The 23,577-nt window shown below is 46.4% G+C and overlaps 1 protein-coding gene across 2 annotated transcripts; it reads right to left on the bottom strand.

Moving 5' to 3' along the window:
• Window positions 1-6,163: 6,163 nt before the first annotated feature.
• Window positions 6,164-22,698, bottom strand: scaf1 (SR-related CTD-associated factor 1). 2 transcript variants are annotated; one of them, XM_082973576.1, is made up of 9 exons: window positions 22,498-22,698; window positions 21,553-21,666; window positions 21,388-21,467; window positions 20,449-20,552; window positions 16,436-20,318; window positions 16,204-16,286; window positions 10,732-11,019; window positions 9,142-9,270; window positions 6,164-6,755 (listed from the first exon to the last, which is right to left on the bottom strand). In XM_082973576.1, the coding sequence occupies exons 5-9, from the start codon at window positions 20,205-20,207 to the stop codon at window positions 6,606-6,608; spliced, it is 4,422 nt and encodes a 1,473-aa protein (XP_082829702.1). In that variant the 5' UTR covers window positions 20,208-20,318; window positions 20,449-20,552; window positions 21,388-21,467; window positions 21,553-21,666; window positions 22,498-22,698; the 3' UTR covers window positions 6,164-6,605. The 2 variants fall into 2 exon arrangements, with proteins under 2 accessions (XP_082829702.1, XP_082829703.1); XM_082973577.1 differs by having other exon boundaries at window positions 10,732-10,953.
• Window positions 22,699-23,577: the final 879 nt, after the last annotated feature.

Here is a 23,577-nt window from a genome sequence, read left to right as displayed (position 1 = left end):
TGAGAGGTGAAGGGCTTAGTAGGTCAGAAGGAGGATCTTGTAATCAATATAGATTTGCAACATAGTAGCCAACAAGGGGGCAGCTTGTGCAAATGTTTCCTGGGCCAGCTTGCCTACCTACAATGTTCCCGCTAAGCTGTGGGCATGTGAAGCCAGGCAGTACTACAGCGCAGGTCCCCGGGACTGCTGTGCAGAGCACAGAAGAAATATCAGCCAACAGAGAGAAGCACGAGATTGAACTTCACTAGAGTATTCTCTGTTAGGTAACACTATCACCATTCCTCTTTACTGTGTCAATTGTGATAAAATCAAAGCAATATTAGCCACTTTCAATGCAACATACCGAAACAAAACTAACTGTGCAAGAGATTTTGTTGTAGGCAGAAGGCATCAGAGTAGGATTCTATTGTGCATGAATCAGCCCATACTCGACACAGACCTGTGCGGCATAACCAATCAGAGCTGCAGTAGGTCTATATGCAAATAGACCATTTCCATATATGGATCTGTGCCATTTACGTTGAACTGGACTGTGTTTACAGCTGAGGTCATGAGTAGATGCACTTGTTTTGAGATCAAAGCAAGAGCTGCATGTAGCCGCATGTGCACATTTTGTTTGCTAGTCCTTTGCTAGTTTGAGTTATTAGAATAGTTACAGGGGAATGATTGCTTCCTACAAGAGCAGAAAATGTGTACATCTCTAGACATCTTTGAAAAGCCAGTCAGGTAAAGAGCTTTTTTTTTTGTCTTAAAGGGGCAGTGTTGTATTTTGAGACACGCTTGAATAAGCTAAGTAGCCAACAGGCAGAGGGTAGCATAATTTGTAATAATGGTATGGGAATAATAATGCATTCTATTTTGTAAAATGATTTCTTTCATCAAACAATACGACAACATTTTCAGTCACCTTGTCTGAAGAAGAAGTGGAAAACAGGTTAATGTCAAGCCCTACATGTTTTTTTCAAAAGTCTCATGGAATTTAGGCCTACATTGAGCACCACACATTGGCTGCTACTGTAGGTATTTTCATGTTAAAATGTTTTGGGATGCATTTACTCCATTGTTTTTGTGGTAGGCCACTGGTAGGCCTACATTACGATTAAATAGCCACAGCAGCCTACTTGGCCACTGTTAAAACTGTAACTTGAAGCGGGTACAGCCTCAGTGTTCAAAGTAAAAGTGTGCTGGAAGTTGCACAGAATTTTCACAATGTTCAAGTTTGCGCTCAGCAGACCTGAAATTTGCTCAGTACCAAAAAAAAGAGGGAACATTGCCCACCATTCAATTAACCCCTGGCTATCAGATTACAAGGTTTACGAGTTCAAATGCAGACATCTCGCTTCGAAGCAATTTGTGCACTGCCTAAATGGCTGACTGGCAAAACAAACTGGCACTGTCTCTAATTTCTAAAAGTGAGAAAAAAGGCTGCAGGCTGGCAGGTGCTCTCCGAGCGATGCTTTGCATGGTCCTAAAGCCAGCCAACGCTAAACAGCCGATTCATTTTAATCAGGATTGGAATGATTTTAGTCTACTTTTTTTGTTGTTGCTTACTTTACATTTTTGGTCTTGAGCTAGGGTATGGCGACTGCCCCTGATAGAATTGCGCCGTTTTCACAAACTCAGCAAAAAAAGAAACGTCCTCTCACTGTCAACTGCGTTTATTTTCAGCAAACTTAACATGTGTAAATATTTGTATGAACATAACAAGATTTAAACTGAACAAGTTCCACAGACATGTGACTAACAGAAATTGAATAATGTGTCCCTGAACAAAGGGGGGTCAAAATCAAAAGTAACAGTCAGTATCTGGTGTGGCCACCAGCTGCATTAAGTACTGCAGTGCATCTCCTCCTCATGGACTGCACCAGATTTGCCAGTTCTTGCTGTGAGATGTTACCCCACTTTTCCACCAAGGTACCTGCAAGTTCCCGGACATTTCTGGGGGTAATGGCCCTAGCCCTCACCCTCCGATCCAACAGGTAACAGACGTGCTCAATGGGATTGAGATCCGGGCTCTTCGCTGGCCATGGCAGAACACTGACATTCCTGTCTTGCAGGAAATCACACACAGAATGAGCAGTATGGCTGGTGGCATTGTCATGCTGGAGGGTCATGTCAGGATGAGCCTGCAGGAAGGGTACCACTTGAGGGAGGAGGATGTCTTCCCTGTAATGCACAACGTTGAGATTGCCTGCAATGACAACAAGCTCAGTCCGATGACGCTGTGACACACCGCCCCAGACCATGATGGACCCGCCACCGCCAAATCGATCCCGCTCCAGGGTACAGTCCTCGGTGTAGTGCTCATTCCTTCGACGATAAATGCGAATCCGACCCCTGGTGAGACAAAACCGCGACTCGTCAGTGAAGAGCACTTTTTGCCGGTCCTGTCTGATCCAGCGACGGTGGGTTTGTGCCCATAGGCGACGTTGCTGCCGGTGATGTCTGGTGAGGACTTGCCTTACAACAGGCCTACAAGCCCTCAGTCCAGCCTCTCTCAGCCTATTGCGGACAGTCTGAGCACTGATGGAGGGATTGTGCGTTCCTGGTGTAACTCTGGCAGTTGTTGTTGCCATCCTGTACCGGTCCCTCAGGTGTGATGTTCGGATGTACCGATCCTGTGCAGGTGTTGTTACACGTGGTCTGCCACTGCGAGGACAATCAGCTATCCGTCTTGTCTCCCTGTAGTGCTGTCTTAGGTGTCTCAGAGTAGACATTGCAATTTATTGCCCTGCAGTTCTCATGCCTCCTTGCAGCATGCCTAAGGCATGTTCACACAGATGAGCAGGGACCCTGGGCATCTTTCTTTTGGGTTTTTTCAGTCAGTAAAAAGGCCTTTTTAGTGTCCTACGTTTTCATAACTTTGATCTTAATTGCCTATCGTTTGTATGCTGTTAGTGTCTTAACGACCATTCTACAGGTGCATGTTCATTAATTGTTTATGGTTCATTGAACAAGCATGGGAAACAGTGTTTAAACCCTTTACAATGAAGATCTGTGAAGTCATTTGGATTTTTACAAATTATCTTTGAAAGACAGGGTCATGAAAAAGGGACGTTTCTTTTTTTGCTGAGTTTATGTAGACACTGGTTTAGTGCTGGAGATTATGAATGAGGTTGAAAAGTGGCCGAGTTCATACAAAAAACCTTACAAGTATAGTGAGGTCTTGATTTTGTCTAAAGTAATGGTTAGCAAATTAGGTAAATTGAGAAAGCTCACTTTATTTCAAATCAAATTTGATTGGTTACATACACATGGTTAGCAGATGTTAATGAGAGTGTAGCGAAATGCTTGTGCTTCTAGTTCCGACAGTGCAGTAATATCTAACAAGTAATCTAACAATTCCACAACAACTACCTAATACACACATATCTTAAGAGGTGAATGAGAATATGTCCATATATGTATATAGATGAGCGATGGCCGAGCGGCATAGGCAAGGTGCAGTAGATGGTATAATATACAGTATATACATGTGATGAGTAATGTAAGATATGTAAACATTATTAAAGTGGCATCATTTAAAGTGGCATTGTTTAAAGTGACTAGTGATCCATTTATTAAAGTGTCCAGTGATTGGGTCTCAATGTGGGCAGCAGCCTCTGAGTTAGTGATTGCTGTTTAGCAGTCTGATGGCCTTGAGATAGAAGCTGTTTCTCAATCTCTCAGTCCCAGCTTTGATGCACCTGTACTGACCTCGCCTTCTGGATGATAGCGGTGTGAACCGGCAGTGGCTCGGGTGGTTGTTGTCCTTGATGATCTTTTTGGCCTTCGTGTGACATCGGGTGATGTAGGTGTCATGGAGGGCAGGTAGGTTGCCCCCGGTGATGTGTTGTGCAGACCGCACCACCCTCTGGAGAGCCTTGCGGTTGAGGTTGGTGCAGTTGCCGTACCAGGCTGTAATACAGCCCGACAGGATGCTCTCGATTGTGCATCTGGAAAAGTTTGTCAGGGTTTTGGGTGACAAGCCAAATTTCTGAGGGTGGACCATTTCAGTTTATCTGTGATGTGTACACCCAGGAACTTAAAACTTTCCACCTTCTCCACTACTGGCCCTTTGATGTGGATTGGGGGGGTGCTCCCTCTGCTATTTCCTGAAGTCCACGATCATCACCTTTGTTTTGTTGACATTGAGTAAGAGGTTGTTTTACTGACACCACACTCCGAGTGCCCTCACCTCCTCCCTGTAGGCCGTCTCGTCGTTGTTGGTGATCAGGCCCACTACTGTTGTGTCATCTGCAAACTTGATGATTGAGTTGGAGGCGTGTATAGCCACACAGTCGTGGGTGAACAAGGAGTACAGGAGAGGGCTGAGCACACACCCTTGTGGGGCCCCAGTGTTGAGGGTCAGCGAAGTGGAGATGTTTCCTACCTTCACCACCTGGGGGCGGCCCGTCAGAAAGTCCAGGACCCAGTTGCACAGGGCGGGGTTGAGACCCAGGGCCTCCAGCTTGATGATGAGCTTGGAGGGTACTGTGGTGTTGAATGCTGTGCTGTAATAAATGAACAGCATTCTTACATAGGTATTATTTTTGCCCAGATGGGATAGGGCAGTGTGATGGCGATTGCGTCATCTGTGGACCTGTTGGGGCGGTATGCAAACTGAAGTGGGTCTAGGGTGGCCGGTAAGGTGGCGGCGATATGATCCTTGACTAGCCTTTCAAAGCACTTCATGAGGACAGAAGTAAGTGCTACGGGGCGATAGTCATTTAGTTCGGTTACCTTTGCCTTCTTGGGTACAGGAACAATGGTGGCCATCTTGAAGCATGTGGGGACAGCAGACTGGGATAGGGAGTGATTGAATATGTCTGTAAACACACCAGCCAGCTGGTCTGCGCATGCTCTGATGACGCAGCTAGGGATGCCGTCCGGGCCAGCAGCCTGCGGGGGTTAACAAGTTTAAATGTTTTACTCGCATCAGCCATGGAGGAGAGGGGGGGGGACGCAGTCTTTGTTAGCGAGCCGCGATGATGGCACTGTATTATCCTCAAAGCGGGCAAAGAAAGTGTTTAGTTTGTCTGGAAGCGTGACGTCAGTGTCCGTGACACATCTAGATTTCTGCTGTATAGATAATGCATTTTGGATGCTTTCAATGTATTTCCTACACTTTCAGAAAATGTCATTAAATTGTGATAAAAATAAAGTGGTGCACTAACATTACAAAACATTTATAAAAACTGATTAACTCTGACAGCCCTAATAATTATATACTTACATAGTTTTGGAGGTGCTCTTGATGTTGCTTGGAGTTAACTCGTTTGGGACTATTCCATTGGTTCCAATTCTGACTGCCTGACTTGTCAAACACTTGTAGAGATAAACTGACTGGAGTGTTCACCCACTAACAGATTACAGGAGACCTGACAATGAAAGGAACAAGCACGTTGATACATGCAACACCGTTCACACATCCCAGGCACCCAACATGCATTGACTCACCGCATAGCTTCAACTTCCAATGTGTAAACCCATCAAGTCACAGAAGACTTCATTTTCATGGTTGCTTTTAACGTCAGCTCTGATATCACAAGTCATATGCTTTCAATGTTTCATTTGATGTCCGTTTATTGACAGATACCACGTGGTAATGTACTCGAAAAATGAATCACTAACACTAATATAAACCAATGAAGACTAACCAGAGTAGTCATGTCAAATTGCATCTCAAAACCAATCTAAGTTTTGCAGTTCCCTACTTGAATAGGTAGGGTAAGGATTGTGTGGCGGATAAAACTGATCCTAGAACTGCCTGTGTGTATGACAGAAATGGATACACAGATGCATGCAATTACTTTAGGCTGCAAAGTGTCTCTTTTAACTAAAGTGTCTACATTCTTACATAACTTGAACATTATCTACAGTATTTAAGCCTGGTTCAGAAACAGCCCTTATAAAAAGAATCCATCACAAACAGTTCACTCAGTCAGTGACAGGGCTGCTGCAAACCTGTAAATCCATAGCTTGTAGGACAGTGACACCCTGCTTTCATTTATTTCTCTCTCTGCCTAAGCACTGATCAGAGTACACACACCTTCAGGGTTGGTTTCCCGGACACAGATTAAGCCTGGTCCTGGATTTAAAAGCGAACTCGATAGAGAATCTCCTGTGCTCAGGAAACCACCACTCAGAGTACAGACTTCAAATAAAAGACAGGGACAAAATATCAAGTGTCAAATCTCTATATTTAAACCATCCATCCATTCAACAGACCAAGCACCTGACTATGACAGGTTTATACCACACAAAGAGAAAGGAGAGTCAGTGTAGTGTACTTACAGTATATACAGTATGTGTGTGCACGCATGTGTAAGTGTGTATACATGTGTTCTGCATCTCTCCCACAACATTGTACTTTTTTTAAAATTCATATACTGCGTGTGTATATTTCGCAGATATCTACTCAACATTTCTGTACAGCAAGACACACAGGAGACGGGGGGGGGGGGGGGTGTTACGAGTTTACATGGGGAAAGCAAATAGGGAGGGGGAATAAAACAAAATGTCACTCTACGGCCTCATTGGGCCCAGTCACGTGCAAGGAGAGCGGGGCTGGTCCTTGGGTGGCAGAACCAATGGGAGTAGGGGGAGTGCGACCCCTGGTCCAATCAATAGGAGGAATCCATCTCTCTGTCCTCCCTCTCTTCCTCGTCCATCTTTCGACCGTGCTTCCTGAAGTACTTGTACCTCTGAACATAAAGCTTGACCAGGTTGCTCACCTTGACCGGGTTGATCTCTCCCGTTCGACTGTGGCAGATCTGAGAAGCAGACACAGGTCGGTATTAGTCAGAAACACACTATATATATATATATATATATATATATATATCAAATGCCTATTACAGCGTAATTACTATGTAGTTACAGTTTAACTAGGCTGTAATTACTTACAATGTAATGTAATTACAACTTCCAATTGTAACTGCTGGAACATAGTAACATATTCTGCATTATAAACCGGGTAGTTTGCGTCCTGGATGCTGATTGGCTGAAACAGCATTTCAGCCGTGTGTATATTATACAATATACCATGGGTATGATGCAAAAATACTCCTTTTTATGTTGGAAACCAGTTTATAATTGCAATATGGCACCTCTGAGGTTTGTGGTATATGGCCAATATACAGCTCGGCGTCGTGCATAAGAACAGGCCTTGGCCATGGTACACTGAATAAAAACATAAAACACAACATACAAACACAACATACAATAAAGATTTTACTGAGTCACAGTTCATAAGGAAATCAATTAATTACGCCCTAATCTATGGATTTCACATGACTGGGAATACAGATACGCATCTATGGGTCACAGATACCTTAAAAAATAATGATAATAATTAAAATGGGCGTGGATCAGAAAACCAGTCAGTATTTGGTGTGACCACCATCTGCCTCATGCAGCGACACACATCTCCTTCGCATAGAGTTGATCAGGCTGTTGATTGTGGCCTGTGGAATGTTGTCACACTCTTCAATGGCAGTGAGAAGTTGCTGGATATTGCCGGGAACCGGAACGCGCTGTCGTAAAAGTTGATCCAGAGCATCCCAAACGTGCTCAATGGGTGACATTGGTGTGCAGGCCATGGAAGAACGGACATTTTCAGCTTCCAGGAATTGTGTACAGATCCTTGCGACATGAGGCCGTGCGTTATAATGCTGAAACATGAGGTGATGGATGAATGGCATTACAATGAGCCTAAGGATCTCGTCACGGTATCTCTGTGCATTCAAATTGCCTTCGAGAAAATGCAACCGTGTTACTTGTCCGTAGCTTATGCCTCCCCATATTATAACCCCACTGCCACCACAGGCACTCTGTTCACAACGTTGACGTCAGCAAACAGCTCTCCACACAACGCCGTCTGCCCAGTACAATTGAAACCGGTATTCATCTGTGAAGAGCACATTTCTCTAGTGTGCCAGTGGCCATCGAAGGAGAGCATTTTCCCACTGAAGTCAGTTACAACACCAAACTGCAGTCAGGTCAAGACCCCAGTGAGGACGGCAAGCACACAGATGAGCGTCCCTGAGACGGTTTCTGATAGTTTGTGAAGAAATTCTTCAGTTGTGCATACTCAGTTTCATCAGCTGTCTGAGTGGCTGGTCTCAGACGATCCCGCATGTGAAGCCGCCTGGGCTGACGTGGTTACACATGGTCTACGGTTGTGAGGCCAGTTAGACATACTGTCAAATTCTCTAAAACAGCATTGGAGGTTGCTTATGAACATTACATTCTCTGGAAACAGTTCTGGTGGACATTCCTACAGTCAGCATGCCAATTGCACGCTCCATCAAAACTTGACATCTGTGGCATTGTGTGGTGTGACAAAACTGCACATTTTAGAGTGACCTTTTATTGTTCCCAGCACAAGGTGCAACTGTGTAATGATCATGCTGTTGAATACACTTCTTGATATGCCACACCTGTCAGGTGGATGGATTATCTTGGCAAAGGAGAAATGCTCACTAACAGGGATGTAAACACATTTGTGCACAAAATTTGAGAGAAATAAGCTTTTTGTGCATATGTTATTTTTTTTAAATATTTTATTTCAGCTCATGAAACCAACACTTAACATGTTGTGTTTATATTTTTGTTCAGTGTATTGGCCAATATACCACACCCCCTCAGGCCTTATTGCTTAAATATACTACACTCCCTCTGTCCTTAATGAAGTCTACTTCCAACAACTGCCAACAACTGTTTGTGGAAATTCTTTAAACCTTCACAAACAAGTCAAAGTAATTGTATCGACACCACACCACTCAGTCTAGTAATTATGCCGATCTTTTAAATTGTGTGAGCCAATATTTTTAAATGTGCAAGTCACAAACAGGTTGAACAGCAATTGTTATTCCTATGGAACAAAACGCACCTACACTCCGTTACTGAGAGATGCTACAGCCTAAACCCAAAAGCCTGACCATTGCAGAGCAGACGTTTTTGTTCCAGCCCAGCACTAACACACCTGATTCGACTACTGATCCAACTGTTTATCAAGTCATAGAATAAGGTGTTTTACACCCTCGAATAACAACGTTAAGAACTCTGAACAAAGAGTTCGTAATAACAGCGCACTTAAACCATGTAATAACAATGTAACGCAGCTAAAGCAGGTTTATGGTTAGAGAGCTGGGTTACCTTGTGTACTGCCTTCCTCAGGATGTCCTTGTAGTCGTCCTTGTTAATGTCTTTACGCTGGTAGTACGGCTTAATGGCCAGCTTCACCTCCTCCACCGCACGCTCCTGAGTGTGGAGCTTCTTCAGGTACTGAGAGCGAGGGAGAGAAAAATAAAATAAGAGGTGCAGTACTAGTGTTGAACGGTATACCGAGACGTCAGTACTTTTTAGATACCAGAACATGCAAAACTGTTTTGCAGTAGAATGTTACTTTCGGTACTTGTGTCAAAATGTGCCTCACGGATCAAGCCATTCTTATCAGTGCAGCCGACCCCTTATTATAGCACGCACAGTGCCTGCTCCACTTGCTTATTTATAGCCTGCACTGGGAGTCTGGGCAACATCATGTTAGCTCCCCACTCATGCTGAACAGAAGTTAACAAACTTGAATAATGCGACAAGGCATGTAGATGTTGAAACTGTTAATTACTGTTCGCAAAACAATGTCGATACCCTTTACAATGGAAGAATATACCGAGTGTGCAGCTTTGTAGGCTAACTTTCCTTGCTAGGTGATAGCTAAAGCTAACATCAATTCACTATCCGAGACTTCGTTTGTGATAATATGCAAACTACAAAAGGCATAATATGTTCATTTCAAAGCTGATTATCAATAAAAACTTTATGGATTCAGTTATTCGGTCTCTCTCTCTCCAAAAGATGATCTATTGCCTCAGCGATATTTTGTTCATTTTTTATTTAACCTTCATTTAACTAGGCAAATCAGTTAGGAACAAATTATTATTTACAATGACGGCCTACCGGGGAACAGTGGGTTAACTGCCTTGTTCAGGGGCAGAACGAGAGATTTTTACCTTGTCAGCTCGGGGGTTCGGGGATTCAATCCAGCTCTAACCACTAGGCTACCTACTGACCCAAGTTCCTTAGTGTCCTGACTGCCTCGTGAATGACATCGTTACTCGTTAGAGTCAACGCACATTTTTATGAAAAAGCTACTTCTACGCAAATGTTGTTGAATACAATTTGTCATCTGTAGCCCCATGGAATCACTCAAAAACAAGCCCAATAACTCAATGCATGCACACACTCCTATTGAATATGCATTCACCTGTATTGTCCATATGCTACAGATTGATTTACCCAACAGAGATTTACCATTCAAATAAATTATTACCATTATGTAGTTAGATTGGTAAAAACAAAGTCAAACTGATTGCATGATTGTATAATTGATTAATTAATGCATACATGGCTGTCTCTGAAACATGTTGGTAAAAAAATGCAAATGTAATGATATTGAACTCAAAAGATGCCCAACGATTGAACAGAGCAGTAGCTGAGTATATCTGTCTGGATAAAGTGCCATTCGGTGACTTTGGCAAATATGCCTTTTTTTTGCCGTGGAACCGTTTTGGTATTGAGCATCGTGATACTAAACCTGGTATCGGTAATGAAGTCAACATTCTGGTATCGTGACAACACTATGCAGTACTGTACTGATAGTCAGATGACCTTATTCCTTTCCACACACACATCAGTAATTGGAAGATATGGGGGTGGTAGAAAGACATGTTTTTCAAATGGTGCTACCTTGTCAGGGTCCTTGCTCTCATTGTCCCAGCCTATATCACTGGAGCCCCCGGACCCTCCCGAGAACCCAGAGGGCATGGGAGGGGGCGGGGTCTGGGCACAGCCGCCACCCATAGACATGCCAGGGTGCAGGTGGCTGGGTGGGGTTTTGGTGCAGCCCACCATTGGGAGAGAGCTGTGCAGGATGAACTGGGCAGGGGTGGGGCCAGGGGGAGGAGGAACCTGGGAGGAGGAAGAAGAGGAAGGGGCATGCTGCGATGAATGGTTCTGATTGGTTTGGGAGAGAATCTGCAAGAGAGAGAGAGAGAGAGAGACGGAAGATATGATGAGAAACAGAAGTGCTTGGTCAGATATTGAACACCTTCAAAACAATCCAAGACAAATATGTAACACGTACAGTTGAAGTCAGAAGTTCACATACACATAGGTTGGAGTCATTAAAACTTGTTTTTCAACCACTCTATACATTTCTTGTTAACAAACTATAGTTTTGGCAAGTCGGTTAGGACATTACTTTGTGCATGACACAAGTAATTTTTCCAACAATTGTTTACAGACAGATTATTTCACTTATAATTCACTGTATCACAATTCCAGTGGGTCAGAAGTTTACATACACTAAGTTGACTGTGCCTTTAAACAGCTTGGAAAATTCCAGAAAATGTATTGGCATGGCTTTAGAAGCTTCTGATAGGCTAATTTCCATCATTTGAGTCAATTGGAGATGTACCTGTGGATGTATTTCAAGGCCAACCTTCAAAAATCAAAAGAAATCAGCCAAGACCTCAGAAAAATAATTGTAGACCTCGACAAATCTGGTTCATCCTTGGGAGCAATTTCCAAATGCCTGAAGGTACCATGTTCATCTGTACAAACAATAGTACGCAAGTATAAACACCATGGGACCACACAGTCGTCATACCGCTCAGGAAGGAGATGCGTTCTGTCTCCTACAGATGAACGTACATTGGTGCGAAAAGTGCAAATCAATCCCAGAACAACAGCAAAGGACCTTGTGAAGATGCTGGAGGAAACAGGTACAAAAGTATCTATAGCCACAGTAAAACGAGTCCTATATCGACATAACCTGAAAGGCCGCTCAGCAAGGAAAAAGCCACTGCTCCAAAACCGCCATTAAAAAAGCCAGACTACGGTTTGCAACTGCACATGGGGACAAAGATCGTACTTTTTGGAGAAATGTCCTCTAGTCTGATGAAACAAAAATAGAACTGGCCTAAGAACACCATCCCAACCGTGAAGCACAGGGGTGGCAGCATCATGTTGTGGGGGTGCTTTGCTGCAGGAGGGACTGGTGCACTTCACAAAATAGATGGCATCATGAGGTAGGAAAATTATGTGAATATATTGAAGCAACATCACAAGACATCAGTCAGAAAGTTAAAGCTTGGTCGCAAATGGGTCTTCCAAATGGACAATGACCCCAAGCATACTTCCAAAGTTGTAGCAAAATGGCTTAAGGACAACAAAGTCAAGGTATTGGAGTAGACATCACAAAGCCCTGACCTCAATCCTATAGAACATTTGTGGGCAGAAGTGAAAAAGTGTGTGCGAGCAAGGAGGCCTACAAACCTGACACCAGCTACGTCAGGAGGAATGGGACAAAATTCACCCAACTTAGTGGGAAGCTTGTGGAAGGCTACCCGAAACATTTGACCCAAGTTGAACAATTTAAAGGCAATGCTACCAAATACTAATTGAGTGTATGTAAACTTCTGACTCACTGGGAATGTGATGAAAGAAATAAAAGCGGAAATAAAATCACTACTATTATTCTGACATTTTACACTCTTAAAATAAAGTGGTGATCCTAACTGACCTAAGACAGGGAAATTTACTAGGATTAAATGTCAGGAATTGTGAAAAACTGAGTTTAAATGTATTTGGCTGAGGTGTATGTAAACTTCAACTGTATACAGTGTCTTCAGAAAGTATTTACCTCCCTTGACTTTTTCCACCTTTTGTTGTGTTAGAGCCTTAATGTAAATTGGATTCAATTGTGATTTTGTGTCACTGGCCTGCACACAATACTGCAATAATATCAAAGTGGAATTGTGTTTTTAGAAATTAAAGGCTGAAGTGTCTTTAGTCAATAAGTATTCAACCTCTTTGTTATGGTAAGCGTCTTAATTATCCCATCCGCCAAATACAATGGTGTAGAACTTACAGCAAAATGCTTACTTACAAGCCCTTAACCAACAATGCCATTCAAGAAATAGAGTTGAGAAAATATTTACTAAATAAACAAAAGTAAAAAATGTAATAAAAAGTAACAAAGTAACAATAACAAGGCTAAATACAAGGGGTACCAGTACCGAGTCAATGTGCAGGGATACAGGTTAGTCAAGGTAATTTGTACATGTAGGTAGGGGTAAGGTGGCTATGCATAGATAATAAACAGCGAGTAGCAGTTGTGTAAAAACAAAAGGGGGGGGGGGGGGGGGTCAATGTAAACAATCCGGGTGGCCATTTGATTAATTGTTCAGCAGTCTTATGGCTTGGGGGTAGAAGCTGTTAAGGAGCCTTTTGGACCTAGACTTTGCGCTCCGTTACCGCTTGCCGTGCGGTAGCAGAGAGAACAGTCTATGACTTGGGTGACTGGAGTCTGTCCATTTTTTGGGCCTTCCTCAGACACCGCCCAGTATAGGTCCTGGATGGCAGGAAGCTTGACTCCAGAGATGTACTGGGCCGTATGCACTACCCTCTGTAGCGCCTTACGGTCGGATGCCAAGCAGTTGTCATACCAGGCGGTGATGCAGCCGATCAGGATGCTCTCGATGGTGCAGCTGTAGAACCTTGAGGATCTGGGGACCCATGCCAAATCTTTTCTGTCTCCTGAGGGGGAAAAAGTGTTGTTGTGCCCTCTTCACGACCCTCTTGGTGTGTTTGGACCATGATAGTTTGTTGGTGATGTAGACACCAACGAACTTGAAGCTCTCGACCCATTCCACTACAGCCCCATCGATGTGAATGGGGGTGTGTTCGGCCCTCCTTTTCCTGTAGTACACGATCAGCTCCTTTGTCTTGCTCACGTTGAGGGAGAGGTTGTTGTCCTGGTTCCACACTTCCAGGTCTCCAACCTCCTCCCTATAGGCGGTCTTATTGTTGTCGGTAATAAGGCCTGCCACGTGTCATCAGAAAACTAAATGAGTGTGTTGGAGTCATGCACAGTCATATGTGAACAGGGAGTACAAGAGGGGACTAAGCATACACCTGAAGGGCCCCCTGTTTAGGATCAGCGTGGCTGATGTGTTGTTGCCTAACCTTTCCACCTGGGGGCGGCACGTTTAGGAAGTCCAAACTTCACTTTCTTGGGCACAGGGACTATTGAGGTCTACTTGAAACATGAAAGTGTTACAGACTCGGTCAGGGAGAGGTTGAAAATGTCAGTGAAGACACTTGCCAGTTGGTCCACGCATGCTCTGAGTACACATCCTGGTAATTCGTCTGGCCCTGCGGCCTTGTGAATGTTGACCTGTTAAAAAGGTCTTACTTGCATAGGCTATGGAGAGCGTGATCACGCAGTCATCCGGAACAGCTGGTGCTCTCATGCATGTGTAACAGTATAGCTTCCGTCCCTCTCCTCGCCCCTACCTGGGCTCGAACCAGGGACCCTCTGCATACATCGACAACAGCCACAAAAGCCGAGGCTCTTGCAGAGCAAGGGGAACAACTACTTCAAGGTCTCAGAGCGAGTGACGTCACCGATTGAAACGCGATTAGCGCGCACCCGACTAACTAGCGAGCTATTTCACATCGGTTACACATGCTTCAGTGTTGCTTGCCTCGAAGCAAGTATATTTAGCCCGTCTGGTAGGCTCGTGTCACTGGGCAGCTCTTGGCTGAGTTTTTCTTTGTACTCCGTAATAGTTTGCAAGCACTACCACATCCAACAAGCGTCAGAGCCGGCGTAGTAGGATTCAATCTTAGTTCCTGTATTGATGCTTTGCCTGTTTAATGGTTAATCTGAGGGCATAGTGGTTCTTATAAGCGTCTGGATTAGTGTCCCACTCCTTGAAAGCGGAAGCTCTAGCCTTTAGCTCAGTGCGGATGTTGCCTGCAATCCATGGCTTCTGGTTGGGATATGCAAGTACGGTCACTGTGGGGACGACATCGTCGATGTACTTATTGATGAAGCCGGTAACTGATGTGATAAACTCCTCAATGCCATTGGATGAATCCTGGAACAGTCCTGTAGCGTAGCATCCGCATCATTTGACCACTTCCGTATTGAGTCACTGGTACTTCCTGCTTTAGTTTTTGCTGGTAAGCAGGAATCTGGAGGATATAATTATGGTCAGATTTGCAAAATGGAGGGCGAGCTTTGAATGCGTCTCTGTGTGTGGAATAAAGGTGGTCTAGAGTTTTTTTCCCCTTTGGTTGCACATATGACATGCTTGTAGAAATAATGGAAAATGGATTTAAGTTTGCCTGCATTAAAGTCCCCGGCCACTAGGCGCACCACTTCTGGATGAGCATATTCTTCTTTGCTTATGGCCTTATACAGCTCGTTGAGTGCGGTCATAGTGCTAGCATGGTTTGTTGTGGTAAATAGACAGCTACAAAAAATATAGATGAAAACTTGGTAGATAGTGTGGTCTACAGCTTGTCACGGGGTACTCTACCTCAGGCGAGCAATACCTCAAGACTTCTTTAATATTAGACATCGCGCACCAACTGTTATTGACAAATAGACACATACCACCACCCCTCGTCTTACCAGACGTAGCTGTTCTGTCCTGCCGATGCCCGGAAAACCCAGCCAAATGTTTATTATCCGTGACGTACTTCAACCATGACTCGGTGAAACATACGATATTACCGTTTTTAATGTCCTGTTGGTAGGATAGTCTTGAACAGAACTCATCCAGTTTATTCTCCAGTGATGTCACGTTGGCCAATAGAACAGATGGTAGAGTCATGTTACCAAATAGGGCTATCTTCTGTATACCACCTCTACCTCGTCACAAGACAACTGATTGGCTCAAACGCATTAAGGAAAGAAATTCCACAAATTAACTTTTAACAAGGCACACATATTAATTGAAATACATTCCAAGTGACTACCTCATGGAGCTGGTTGAGAGACTGCCAAGAGTGTGCAAAGCTGTCATCAAGGCAAAGGGCGGCTACTTTGCAGAATCTCAAATATAAAATATATTTTGATCTGTTTCACACTTTTTTGGTTACTATATAATTCCATGTGTCATTTCATAGTTGATGTCTTCTCTATTATTCTACAATGTAGAAAACAGTAAAAATAAAGAAAAATCCTAGAATGAGTAGGTGTGTCCAAACTTTTGACTAGTATTGTGTACACACACACACGACCCCACACACACACACACACACACACACACACACACACACACACACACACACACACACCCACACACACACACACACACACACACACACCAAGAGGAATATAATTACTCAAAGACACACACACACCTGGCTTGTAGCATGAATGAACTCTTGGGCTTTGGCTCTACTTGCGATATTGGCCTCTTCCATCTTAAACAGCAGAGCTGTCACTGAAATACAGAGAGCAAGGGGTTAGTAAAACCTTATAGATATTATATACTTCATAGTAGCAACAGGAATACACAAAAAAAGTAATGCCCCTCCACCAAAAATCTACTAGTTGACATTATTATAATGAATGCTCGTGACAGAGACTTACATGCTAAAACTCCTCCGGCTGTGCAGTCCACTCCTGTCTGCAGACTCCAGGGGAGGGTAGGGGCAGCAGGAGGGGGAGGAGGAGGCGGTGGCAGCTTGTTGGCTGAGGATGAAGAAACAGAAGAAGAGGAAGAGGAGGAGGGGTCTGTGGAGGAAGGAGGAAGGGAGAGAGAGGCGAGGGCAGAGCCAGATGAGGAGGAGCAAGGGGGTGAGGCCAGGGATTTGGAGGCTTCTTCCAGAGGGAGGGGCTTCATGCTGGAGGGGCCGTACTGTGAGAGGCCTCCCCCCTGGGAGGAGGGTACGGACGTGGGACTGGAGGGGGGCAGGTTGGGGGTGCTCTGGGTCTGAACAGGGCAATCCTCGGGAAGGAAGGAGGGCTCAGGGGTCTTACAGCTGCTGTCCACAGTCTGCGAGTCGGGAGACGACTCCCGAGCATCACGCGAGGTGGTGAGGGACGGCGGAGGGGTGTGGGGGGGTGAGGAGGACGGGGGGAGGACACTGGTAGAAGAGGAGGATGATGAAGAAGAGGATGAGGAAGGGGTTGGACCGGCTGGACCAGAGTGTGGACTGGAGGGTTTTGTCCCGACTCCTGATTGGATGTCGGAGGAAGGCCCACCCCAGCCGCCGCCCTCAGAGCTACAGTTGGCCATGGCGCCATCCACGTCCGTCAAACCAGCGGCTAAGCCTTTCTCTCCCCGCGTCTTCTTAGCCAGCCGCCGCCTACGCTTGGTTGCCAGGGACGATGATGGCGAAGACGCCGAGGAGGAAGTGGAGGTGGTGGAGCTGGGCTTGGCCTTCTTGGACTTCAGCGTTGCCACCGTGGGATTGGCCAGCGAGGAGGAAGGGGGAGCGGCCAGGGAACTGCGTTTGCCCACCTTCCCCAGGTCCTTGTTGCGTCCACTCAGCAATAGAGGCTCAGAGCAGGGCTTGAGGAACGGAGACCTGCTCTCATTGTCCCTCCTAAAGACCACCGCAATGGAACCTCCCACCACCGGCATCCCAGAGCCCCCTACTGACCCGCCTGCCCCGAGGAGCTCCATGCCCAGCTTCCCAGAGCCCACCGGGCCCCCCGTGGTGCTGCTCACGCCCTCACGCACGAGCACTGACACTTTGGATTGCAGCTTGGCTTTCCTCCCACCACCGCTTAATTTCTTGGACCTGCCAGACCGACCAGACTCTTTCTTTCCCCCTTTTTCCCCGCGCTCTTTCTCCTTCCCCATCTTCCGCCCTCGTTTGGCCGAGGGAAGGGTGGCTAGGGCGGCCTGGGTTGGGGAGAGTGAGGAGGTGGAGAGCCCCTTGCCTTTGGGTCGAACCGAGGAGGAAGAGGACGACTCGGACTGACCAGCTTTCGTGCCCGTTCGGGATTTCTTCTTGAAGTGGTGGCGTCCAGGTTTGGTGGCGGTCTTGGGTTTGGCGCTGGGGGCAGCGGGTTCCAGAAGCTGGGGAGGGGGTGGGGAGTCTTCTATAGAGGGGTAGTCTGAGTCCAGGGCCTCCCCGTCCAGAGAGTGCATGTTTATCTCCAGTTTGTCTGAGAAATGGTCCGAGTCGTAGCCATGGTAATGTGACGGCGGCGAGAGGGAGCGGCTCCCACGCCGGCCCATGCCGTCTTCCAACTCTTCGTCCGAGCGCCGACGCCTCTTCTTCTTTCTCTTGTGGGGCTTGTCCGAGCCCTGGGAGGGGCTGCGGGGGGAGGATGGAGCCAGCGGGGGGGAACCGGGGAGAGTGGTGGTGGTGGTCGTGGTGACTGTGATGGTGCGCTTGATGGCGAACAGGTCAGAGCCATTGAGATCTTGGATGGACGGTGGCACCACGGGACGACCGTCTCTACGTCTTTCCCTGTCTTCTTCTCTGACCCTGTCCCTTTCTCTGTCCCTTTCTCTGTCCCTGTCTCGGTGCCTGTCCCGCTCTCTGTCCCTTTCTCTGTCCCTGTCCCTTTCTCTGTCCCTGTCCCTGTCCCGGTGCCTGTCCCGGTGCCTGTCCCTGTCCCGGTGCCTGTCCCGGTGCCTTCGTTCTATGCTTCCTTTGGACCTCTTGGAGCTGCCTCTTTCTCGGCTGGTCGATTCGCGGACGCCGTCTCGCTCTCTTTCCCTCTTTATCCGGCTCGAGTCTCCATCCCTCTCCCTTCTCCGGGTGTCATCTTTCTTTCTGTCCTTGTCTCGAGCTCCATCTCGTTCCCCATCTCGGTCTCTGTACCGGTCTCTGTCCCCATCTCTCTCTCTGTGTTGGTCCTCTGAAGTGTTTGACCAGGAGCGACCCCCGTGCGTTTGCTGCACTGAGGAGTTCTGTGAGCGGGGGCGTGCTGAAGATTCCGGGGTGCTCCATCGTCTCTTCTTCCTCTTCCTGCTATCGCTTCTGCTGCTCCTCCCTCTCTCCTCCACCTTTGTTTTCTTCTCTTTCTCACTCCGCCGCCCCCTCTCCCTTTCCCTGTGTCTTTCCTTCCTCTCACCACTCTTCTCTCCTCCACCATCCTTCTCTTTCCTTTTCTTCCTCCTCCTCCTACTCTCCTCCTCCTCCCCTACCTTGCCCTCCTTCCGCTTGCGCCGCTCCCTCTCCTTGGAGCTCTTGGAGGACTTGCGGCTCTTGTCCTTCTCGGCAGTGGAGGGGGGGGAAGGCAGAAGGAGGGTGTGAGGAGACAATGGGAGGTGCTGAGGTGAGAGGGAAGAAGGGAAGGAGGAACGGTATCTTGCTTTACGCCGGCTGACCAGCTTCCTCCTAAGATCTCCCGCCCCGACCACCACCTCTTCTTCTTCTTCTTCTTCCTCATCCTCCTCCATGGGCTCCCCATCCTCCCTGCCAGGCATCACCGGCCCCGCCCAGTCCCCCTCAGCCCGCACCGACACAAAGCTATCCCCATCCAGCACCCTCAGGATCCTCTCCGGCTTAGCTCCCCCGTGGAGGAAAGGACTGCCGGAGGAGATGGGGAGGACGAGAGGAACGATTCCTTCCCGGCCTCTCTCCTCCCTATTCCCTCCGTCCCTCTCGGTGGCCCCCACGATCTCACCCTCCTCAATTTCAGAGTGGTCCGAGTGGTCCGCCTTCTCTCTCCTGTCCCGTACTTTCACCCGGGGCTCTTTGGTTCGGTCCAGCCTCCTCCGGAGGGGGAGAGGGAGGGAGCGCGGGGAGAGCGGGAGAACAGAGAGAGTGTCCGTGGAGTCTGGAGGAGCATTGTCTTTCTCCTCTCCTCCTGTCCTCCCCGTCTCTGCCTTCCTTTTCTTCCCTCTGGCATCGCTCCCCTTGCTGCTCACGCTGTTCCCTCTCTCCCTCCCTCCCCCTGTCGCTCGCTCCTCCTCCTCTCTCTCTGAGGGGGGAGAGCCGGTCGGATCAAAGGGGTCGTACTTTTCCCCTTCCTCCTCCTCCTCGGCCGCTCCTCCCTCCCTCTCTCCTTCCGTAGGGTGAAAAGGGTCGTAGATCTCCGTCTCGCCCTCTTTTTGTCCGTCGGTGCCCACAGGGGGTGGGGAGAGACATAACAAGGGATCAGAGGAGGAGAAAGGGGGGTCAGAGTGAGAGGAGGGGGGAGCCAGGGAGGCGGAAGTGGAGGACACTACGTCACCCATCATCACGCTGTTGGCCCTTCCCTCCTGGATGTCGTTGTGGTAGCTGGTTGCCACAGCTCCAGGAGAGGAGGATGAAGAGGAAGGTGGGGAGGCAGGAGAGGAGGAAGGAGAGGAGGGAGATGTGGAGGAGGGCAGGGGGCTCTTGGCAGTCTCTGTGATCCCGTGAGGAGGAGGGACGGCAGGCATCCCTTTAAGGCCTGGGATTCGAGTTAAATCCATGGCCAGGATGGGAGATGGGCTTGGGGAAAGCTGCAGTCCAGTCAGTACTCCCTGGAGCCTGGGGTTGTGAGTGGAGGAGGGATGCTGAGGGCCGGGGATAAAAGAGCAACCCTGAAAGATGAGACAAGAAATGTTAGGCTTTAATCAACCACCTGGGGTCCACAATCTGTGAAGTGTGTGTGTGTGTTTGGGGGAAGAAGAGTAGTGTACGTGTTTATTTGAGTCGGTACCAATAATTTACCTGACTTCCTGTTGCCTATACCAGGGGTGACAGTGGACAAGATACTGAGCAGTGATGAGCCTTCCACTCTTACCTCAGCTGTCAACTCGACTTCAAGGTCAGAACTGGAATACAAATACATCACTCCTGAGACCACGCACAGTGGAACTGGCACATCTAAATTCCCTGTTATGTCATTTATTATATTGGGTGTCTCACTCTCCCATACATTTCAGCTTACTTTTCACTCTGACATCCTCTCTTTAGCCGGGCATATGATTTTGGCCCCAATTTAGCTGTCCCTGACAAATTTGAGATTGGAGACAAAATACACATGTTGTTGCCTACTCGGAGCACATGGCTGTCACCGATGCTTGTTTAATGTGAGCGGGTCAGAGAAGAAATCTGAGGGCTACCGATCCCGTCTTTGAGACTTCCCGATATTTTCAAAAAATCTGCAATGCTCTTGTAGTGTGAGATGTTTAACGACAAGTTTTGAGAGCGGTGATCAGCAATTGCCAATGATATCCTACCAGTGATGATGATGTATCGCATCTGCCAGAATGTGTACTATTAAACAAGAGCGATGAATACTACTTGCATGCATTTGTCCTTGCCTTTAACCAAAGCGTAATATCGTCACAGCTCTGAAGTTGACAAGCAATGTCATTCAATTCAAAATGTATTGGCTTGATATTTCAACTCTGCATGGCATGCGTGAATGTCTGACTGAAAACGTTTATGAGGCGGCTTTGAGCCACAGCTCATTCTAGCTAATCTAATTACATAATTGTTTTCGCGAGACAGGGTGGTATTGCGAATCCTCACAACCAAGGGAAGAATTTTATAGCGTGTGACCCCCGTCTCTGCCACATCGTTTAGAGTGCACACCACTATGTTGGCAAGACAAAAAAATGACAGGAAAGATTTTAAAAGTAATGTAGTGTACGCCGGCATTACCTGTCAAGGAGATGCTGTGGAGAGCAGTGAAGATGGACCAGGCAGGGAAGCGTTTCGGGGGTTGCAGTAATGACAGCTCCCTACATGAAGGGACGACACACACATTAATAGCTGCTACAGTCAGTGGAAGAGCTTTAAAAAACACACACACACAATCACACTCACCAGCTCGCTAGGCTCGTCATCTGGGCTCTCCCTATCACCTTGGTAACACCTCAACCTCGTCCTACTCCTTTCTTCATCCTCATCTGTCTCCTCTTCGCTGGAGTCTTTCTCTGTCTGAAGACACATAAGGCAAATCAAATTTTGTTTTGAAGAATTTCCCCCCCCCCCCCGTGCCACATCGCTTATCACTTCAGGTATATTAGAAAATGTAGACAGTGAGTAAATGTAAGCATTCCTCAATTCAAATCAGTTGCAGCATGACCATAAAAAAAAAACGATTGAACCAAAACCCTCAACTTCTACGGTACCCCTCAATTAATTTGAGGAAGCACAGTTACAGCACAACCCTTTGTTTCTGGGATTCATGCTGTCTCCATCAGTGTCTTCCTCTATGCCCATCTATGTGAAAACAATAGTGAAATTGTAGTCTAGCTAGTCTCGACATCAAGCTATCATTACTGATCGGGGTTAGCCGTTTAGCTAATTTCACAGTTTCCTGCGAAAAAACACGAAAGATGGACGATCATGACATTCAGTGATTGGGTCGTAACTAGGTAATGCTAGCTGGCTAATAAGACCACAGATCTATAATGAAAACTGCAGCCAGCGAACGAGAGAGCTAACTAATGCGAGCTAACTATCTAATTAGCAATTGCATTAGTTATAACTGGCAGTGGCTAGTTAACGTTAGATGTTGCAAAATACCTAAATCAGGCCGCACTATAGTCAGTTGACTAGGCTGACACACTACATCAACTAACTTAACTAGTAAATACACTTGCTCCCTGAAAACTAGTTACATCGCCACATGTTTTCAATGGGATAGATTCATAGCTAGCTAGCCAGACCTGCCAGAAATTGCAGTAACGTTACTAGCTAGCTGGCCAGGAATGCTAATGTTAGCTCACCTCCTAGCTACACCAGTCAAATACATGCGCTAATTACCTTAGATCCAGTTATATGTTTTGTCCGTGTAAATCCACAATCTTCAACTACCCTTTATTTTCTAAAACATGCAATTTACGTTTAAAATACAGTATTAAAGGTTGAGATATTGTTCTTTCAAAAGCACAATAAGAGGCCCATCCCATCCATCGCCGACATTTTACTTCCCTTCACTTGAAACCGGTCAACAAGGGCCGACGGGAAATTACGTTTTTAATTGATCGGGCTGATTTTGGGTATGACAACCTTCCAAATGCTATTTCAAAGATCCTGCACAAAATAAATACTTTTCCCACCAATACATCTAGACGTGTATTTAATACTGAAGATGATATTTTTTCACATTTCGATGACTGAATATCACGCCTTTTTTATAACAAATAATTGCAGCGGTCTAAGACACTGCATTTCAGTGCTTGAGGCTGGTTCGAATCCAGGCTGTATCACAACCGGCCGTGATTGAGAGTCCCATAGGATGGCGCACAATTGGCCCAGCGTCGTCCGGGTTTGGCCGGTGTAGGCTGTCATTGTAAATAAGAATTTGTGCTTAACTGACTTGCCTAGTTAAATAAAATACACTATTTTATTGTTTACGTGTGAATTGTCTTTCAACCTTTTTATCCTCATATGTTGACCCATATCCTTTTAGTGTATATACTTCAGAAAATGTGAAAACTTTGCACTGGTGTAAACCCATGCTAAATCTGTCTCAAAGTGTTGTAGTTTTGTGGTTCCCCAGATCTTTGCTTGTTGGCCTAGCACAGCAAGAGCTTTCCTAAGTATTGCAGTAGTTTTCCAGGTCATAGTAGTTTCAGTAGCCCCTCTTTAACAGTCCATGGTCCTGATCTCTCTCTCTTCATTCTCCAGCATCACCCTGGTTGCCATTTGGAAATGGGCTATGTCCCTCATCATGATGCCAGTGGAGGCTGGTGGAAGGAGCTATAGTAGGATGGGCTCATTGTAATGGCTGTAATGGAATTAATGGAACGGAGTCAAACATGTGATTTCTATATGTTTGATGTGTTTGATACTGTTCCATTAAGTCCATTCCAGCCATTAAAATGAGTCCATACTCCTATA

The sequence above is a fragment of the Salmo salar genome, chromosome 03, assembly GCF_965601325.2.
Source record: "Salmo salar chromosome 03, fSalSal1, whole genome shotgun sequence".
Lineage (NCBI taxonomy): Eukaryota > Metazoa > Chordata > Actinopteri > Salmoniformes > Salmonidae > Salmo > Salmo salar.
The sequence above is the reverse complement of the archived record's forward strand: the minus strand, read 5'-3'. Positions and strand labels throughout refer to the sequence as shown.